General features: G+C 56.2%; 1 protein-coding gene across 1 annotated transcript in view; it reads left to right on the forward strand.

The window, feature by feature from the left end:
• Window positions 1-4587: 4587 nt before the first annotated feature.
• PGGHG (protein-glucosylgalactosylhydroxylysine glucosidase) overlaps window positions 4588-6632 on the forward strand; it is a 13394-nt gene continuing 11349 nt past the window's right edge. Inside the window, exons 1-2 of the mRNA XM_009640591.2 lie at window positions 4588-4669; window positions 5533-5801. Coding sequence (XP_009638886.1) covers window positions 5549-5801 — 253 coding nt within the window. The 5' untranslated portion in view covers window positions 4588-4669; window positions 5533-5548. The remainder of the gene's footprint in view (window positions 4670-5532; window positions 5802-6632) is intronic.

Below are 6632 nucleotides of genomic sequence, written 5' to 3' on the forward strand. Positions count from 1 at the left end.
CCACCCCTCGCCACGGGGCCTGCCGCCCTCCCGAGGGCTTGGCAGCTGAAACCTCTTCAACAGCAAGAGTCCAACCGCATTGCTCACTACGTCGTCTTGGGTTTTTTTTTCCCCTGAAGTGTGGGGTTTGTTGTTTGGTTTTTTGGTTTGTTTGTTTTGTTTCTGGGGGGTTTTTTTTGTTTGTTTTTTGTTGTTTTTTTTTTTTTCCTAAGCAGCACCCAACTCCCCACAGCTCTGAGGTCAAAACCCGTGTCCCCAGCCAGCAGGGTGGGACCCCTCTGCGGTGCTCTGCCGGACAGCGGACCTCCTCTTCCCTCAGCCTTTTTAGAATTTATAACACTCGGAGCACAACGGCCTCAAGTGGTGCCAGCGTAGGTTTAGGTTGGATGTTGGGAGAAAATTCTTTACAGAAAGAGTGGTCAAGCATCGGAAGGGGCTGCCCAGAGAGGTGGTGGCGTCCCCATCCCTGGAGGTCTTCAAAAACCGTGCAGATATGGTGCTTTGGGACAGGGGTTAGTAGGCGTGGGGGTGTTGGGTTGATGGTTGGACTCAGTGATCTTGGAGGTCTTTTCCAACCTTAATGATCCTATAACGAAGGCGCTGGCTGCTCAGGGACTGAGCTGCGCCAGGCTGCCATTGCTAGCACCGAAGCAGGGGTCTCAGATCCCCTCCTGCCCCCAACCCTGATGCGTTCAGCATTTCAGGGGATGAGGGAGGGGGAGCATTCCTGTCCCCTGGTCCCTTCCTGAAAGCCTACCTAGAAATCTTCTTTTGCTCCTGGAGATCTGTGGCCAGCACCCGTGCTGGGGAGCATTGCTGGGGTCAGGAGGGGTGATGGCGAGCATGGCCACATCGGTCCAGGGCAGCTGTGAAAGGCTTGGTCACGTTTTCTATGAACAGCAGGAGAATAATCTGGTTGGTGAGGGGTAAATCCATGTGGATTTTGTCCTGAACAGGAACTAAAGAAAAGGACTGATGAAAATCCTTCAGGAGCTGGAGAAACGACCGGGGGATGGTTGTAGTTACCAGATTTCCCCTGGAATTCTTAGAGTAACTTGTCTGGGCCCTGGCTTATCCAGGAGAAAATCGCACCATGCAGGTGAAGAACCGGGGGGGGAGGAGGGAAGCCTTTGGAAACCCTCCCTTCTGGCCTCAGCAAGGTCTGCTCCCTTGACAACACTCCGGCAGGGTTCGAGGGGGTTTGGCCTGCTGTGAAAAGGGATTTTCTGGAAGAGAATATTGTGATATTGCATTACTAAAGCAGAGGAAGCCGCGTGTGGGGCTGCTGGGGGCGAAATGCCCTTCCCTGCCTGCATCCCGGAGCCCCAAGGGGCCTCTGCTCCCGGGCACGGGGGGGGCCCTGCCTGTGTTTGCCCTGCACGGGCTCAGCCCTTGCCCCAGACCAGCCAGCGGTCACGAAGATTAAAGAAAAGACTGAATTAAGCTTGCTGCGGCAAGGAGTGCCTTTGGATCCTCGAAGGGACGAGAGCTGGGAGCGAACATCAAGGGTTGGGCTCTGCCGGGGGCAGTGGGACCGATCCAGCAGGGAGCATCCGCCTCTTCGGCCGCTCTCCTGGTGAGTCTGGGGAGCCGGTGAGGAGCCAGCCGGGAGCAGTTGCCCCAGGAGAGGGCTCTGACCCTCCCCACCTCTCGTTTCGGTAAGGAAGGCGTGCGGCAGCGCTTTTTCCTAACCCGGACACCCTTGCTGCTCCTTCTCCTTCTCCTCAGCCTCCTCCCTGGGTTGACTTTGGCATGAAGGCCGCTCCAGGACGTGTTGCCACGTGTGCCCTTGGAAAAGCTTCCCTTCGGTCCTGTTCAGCATGGCTGGACCCGGCGGTAGGTCAAACACCACCACCTTTACCTGGGCCCCCCCTCCCTTCCCTGCAGGCTCAGGCCACACCTCCAGCGCCACCTCTGCTCCTGTCGATGGCTGTACCTGTTCGCTTCGGGGCTGAATCCCGAGGAGCTCATCCCACCTCGCTCGGGAGGAAGCCGTGAGGAGCTTTCGCCTTCCCCAGGTGCGATGCGGTGTCTTCCACTGCTGCTGGACCGAGGAAGCACGCTTAACGCTGATGGCAGCTTTGCTGGAGTCGGGCGTTGGCGTCTGCATGAGGACAGGACCCCAGATCTTCCCACCCAGAGAGGTTTGCTTCCGCAAGGACCGAGCGCACTGCATGGGTGGGATGGAGGAAGCGCCGGTGCAAGGCCCCTCCGGTGCGTTCGGGACACAGGCAGTGCTCGAGGAGGGAACCTTGAAGCTTCAAGAAAGATGAGGAACTCCTAGAAAGAGTCCAGAGGAGGGCAACTAGGATGATAAAGGGACTGGAGCATCTCCCCTACGAGGAAAGGCTGAGGGAGCTGGGCTTGTTCAGCCTGGAGAAGAGAAGGCTGAGAGGGGACCTCATCAATACATACAAATATCTCAAGGGTGGGGGTCACGAGGACGGAGCCAGACTCTTTGCAGTGGTGCCCAGCACCAGGACAAGGGGCAATGGGCACAAACTGAAGCAGAAGAGGTTTCAGTTGAATGTGAGGAAGAACTTGTTGACTGTGAGGGTGCCTGAGCCCTGGCCCAGGCTGCCCAGGGGGGCTGTGGAGTCTCCTTCTCTGGAGATATTCAACCCCCGCCTGGACACTGTCCTGTGCCCCCTGCTCTGGGTGAGCCTGCTTGGGCAGGGGGGTGGCACTGGATGATCTCCCGAGGTCCCTTCCAACCCTTGCCATTTTGGGATTCTGTGATTCTCAGGAGCATGAAGGCTGGCAAGAGGAAGCTGGGGCTGCCCCGCACCTGGGCCGAGCTCGGAGATGGCTGACGGCGTGGGGAAGGGAGCAGGAAAGGTTTGGAGAGAGAAGAGGCATGGGATCAAGCAACAAGGTGGGTCTGGGAGCCTCCATCCTCCAGTGAGGGCTGACAAGCAAGCTGGAGGGATGCCTGGCATCCGCGGGGAATATCCATTTAAAGCCACCGTCATTCCCCGCCCCGCGCTCGGGTTTGTAACGCACGGCTTCTGTGCCGTCCTGCGCTCGCTGTGTTTGATGGGGAGCACAAGTGTCTACGGAGGGGCCGTCCCCTCCCTTTGCTGAGGGGCGCAACAGGGGGTGAATTTTGGCCGTTGCGTTCACCAGTAATGGGAGCCGCTCACCCGCGGCACAAGGCAGCTCCAAAAAGCTCTGCAGGGGAACGGACAGCGTGAGCCTTTGCTGTGGTTGGGGAACGTGGTGCCGTGCTGAGACCTCCGGTGTCTTGGGGACCCGCACCCGTCCAATTTAGTCACGGATCTCTTGGGAGAACCCCATTCCAGCACAGAGGCTGTATTATGAATTTTACACAGATTACTTGTTCTCTGCAAAGCTGCGCTTTTGTGTATTTTTTCCACTTCCCTTGAACATTCACATGGGTAAACTGTTGAAAGAGGGACTAAAATAAAACATTCCCAAATAATTCTTCAGGTATGGAAAGCCACCTTAGTTAATTTCCTGGTGAAAGGTTTCAATGTCTTAAGATACAATCTGCTAAAAAAGAAATACAAGCAAGTGTCCTCTTTGAAAGAAAAAGGTATTTTTGTCTCAACAGTCAAAACCCACCCCAAACCCCTTGCTTTCATAGAATCATAGAATCGCTTTGGTTGGAAAAGACCTTTAAGATTGAGTCCAACCTTTAACCCAACCCTGCCATCCCACCACTAAACCCTGGCCCTGAGCACTCTTCTCTCCTTCTTTTAAATACCTCCAGGGATGAGGACTCGACCACCTCCCTGGGCAGCCCATTCCAGAGCCTGACAGCCCTTTCGGTGAAGAAGTTTTTCCCAATGTCCAACCTAACCCTGCCCCGATGCAGCTTTAAACCATTCCCCCTCGTCCTATCATCTGTTTACCAGGGAGAAGAGGCCGACCCCCACCTCCCTATTTCCAGATATGATCAAACTAAACTCTGTGCAGTTTGGCAATTTGAATTGATGATCGGCATTTCACTCAACACGAGAGTTGAAAGGGGCAAAACTAACACCAAGTTTGCTTTCCTCAAAGGGAGTTCAGGCCCGAGGAACCATTTGTCCACATTCATCAATCACAGATACTTTGACCAGTATCTCTATGTACGCTCCAAGCGTCCTGCGGTAGGGGGAGAGGGGTCAGGGGAAGGAAGCCGGGAAAAATTGTGCTGAAACCAAGCTCCGGATCCGTTCCCTCCGAAAGCGGGTGAGGAAAAGGCTCGGAGCGTGGCCGGAGCAGCCCCAGCTTTCCGCCCGGGCCGCCGCTGCTTTTCTGGGGCGGCTTTTAGGCGATAAATCATCAGCGGCTGGTGTTTCCTCTCTCGGTTCCCCCTTCCCAGGAGCACAGGGCAGCGGTGAGCCCATCTGAGCAGACACCCGCGTGTCACGGTTTATTCTTTTATTAATTATTCTTCGGGTTGTTTTAAGAAGGGGGCAAAAAAAGTTATTTCCTTCCTTCTTCCCCCGCAGGGCAACTTCCGTCCTTCCCCCACGCCGGAGCCCCACGGCAGCAGCCTCCGCCTGCCCGGCCGGGGGTCATGCGTGGCCCCAGCCCCAAGGCAAGATCCAACCCCCTCGCTGCCTGCGCCCCTTTTTGCTTCCTTTCTTTTTGTTTTCTTCTGGTTTTTTGAACTTTCCTGAAGGCAGGAGGAGGGTTTCTCTCACAATTCAATCTCCGGGTGAGGAAACCGCACCACCCCTGGGCGCTGCCGGAGCCGGCTGCTGGCGGGGAGGGATTTTGGGGACTGCCAGCAGGCGCCAGCCACAGCTCCCTTTTGTAGGTGCTGTTTATAGGGGTATATACTTTTAATATATATTTATATATGTGTTTATATATCATATATAAGTGCATTTTTAATGTGTTTATCTATATAGCAATGAAAGAAAAAGCTGCTACCCCAGCAAGCCGGTAACTGAGCTGGAGATGCAAGAGTGAGGGGAGCCCAGGGGTACAGCGAGTTGGGAGATGGGGAGCGCTGAGGCCGATCTAATCACGTCACGGAGGAGCCTTGGGCGGGGGGGGAAGAGGAAGAGGAAGGTGGCTGTGGTGTATTGCGAGAAACTGGTGAGAATCTGCCACAGAGAGGGCAGCAGAAGAGGAAGAGGGGGGAAACTGGAGAAGCAACAAAGCCACTGTGGGGTCTGGGTGGACTGGAGGAGCCGCCTTCCTCGGCTGGCGACAGCCAGAGCCAAGGGGGAACGCGGGAAGCCTCAGAAGAGGAAGCGAGCCCGGGTGGAGGAGACCTGTCCAGGCGCTGGGGGGGAAAGCTGGGGTGGAGGAAAACCACAGGTGGAGGCGCTGGTGGTGGTCAGAAGGGAGACTGAAAGAAATAGAGACCCTGGGAACGTGTGGAGGCCAGGGCCAGGCGAGGAGCCGGCTTGGCCGCTGAGTGGGGCGGTACAGCAAAGTTACAGGGAGAGAGAGAAGCAACATGCGGCCTCCGCTTCTGGCCGGTGTCCAGCACGGCCACGCTCAGCCTGCCCCGACTTTGTCCGTTCAACCCTTGGCCCTGATTCCGTCCTTGTTGCTGTTGTTCTGCAGCTTGGCCTGGTGAAAAATGGCTGATGGCAAAGAGGACCCCGCCGTGTTCACCTCCACCTCTCTGCCCTCGGACCCTCGGCTGCTGGCTACAGTGACCAACGCTTACCTGGGCACCCGTGTGTACCGAGACATCCTCCACGTCAATGGCGTGTACAACGGAGCGGTGGGAAACACGCACCGTGCCGACATCCCCAGCCCTGTCAACGTTAGGATGACGGTGCCCGGTGTGGACAGCCCAGCTGAGACCTTCATCTTGAACACCCGGACGGGTAAACAGCAGCGCGCGCGCAGGAATCGCCCGTTCCGACCTCCACCTTGGGCACTGACCACTCCTTCCCTCTAACTTCTGGAAGTTAAAGTCTCTTTGCCTGCGTTGCCTCTTCCACGAGGCCGTGTCTCTCTTCTCCCCGTTCTCCATTCGCCTGCGGGGCGTCATCCTTTGAAGTCACAGAATCCCAGAATGGCAAGGGTTGGAAGGGACCTCGGGAGATCATCCAGTCCAAGCCCCCTGCTAAAGCAGGTTCTCCTAGAGCATGTTACACAGGACTCTATCCAGGCAGGGGTTGAATATCTCCAGAGAAGGAGACTCCACAGCCCCCCTGGGCAGCCTGGGCCAGGGCTCAGGCACCCTCAAAGTCAAGAAGTTCTTCCTCACGTTCAACTGGAACCTCTTATGTCTCAGTTTGTGCCCATTTCCCCTTGTCCTGGTGCTGGACACCACTGCAAAGAGTCTGGCTCTGTCCTCGTGACCCGCACCCTTGAGATATTTGTACGTGTTGATGAGGTCCCCTCTCAGCCTTCTCTTCTCCAGGCTGAACAAGCCCAGCTCCCTCAGCCTTTCCTCGTAGGGAAGGTGCTCCAGTCCCTTTATCATCCTAGTTGCTCTCCTCTGGACTCTTTCTAGGAGTTCTAGTTTCTAGTTGTGTTGGAGCAATGGAAAATTCCCCTTTCTTGTGAGAATAAGAGTGATTTTCAGACTGTATCTCAACCCCTGCTGGAGCCAGGCTCAGCAAACACTGTTGACTCATTGTCGTGGTTTAACCCGGCTGGCAACTCAGCACCACGCAGCCGCTCGCTCACTCCCCCCCCCCCCTCCATGG

The sequence above is a fragment of the Egretta garzetta genome, unplaced genomic scaffold, assembly GCF_000687185.1.
Source record: "Egretta garzetta isolate BGI_Z169 unplaced genomic scaffold, ASM68718v1 scaffold746, whole genome shotgun sequence".
In the NCBI taxonomy this organism is placed as follows: domain Eukaryota; kingdom Metazoa; phylum Chordata; class Aves; order Pelecaniformes; family Ardeidae; genus Egretta; species Egretta garzetta.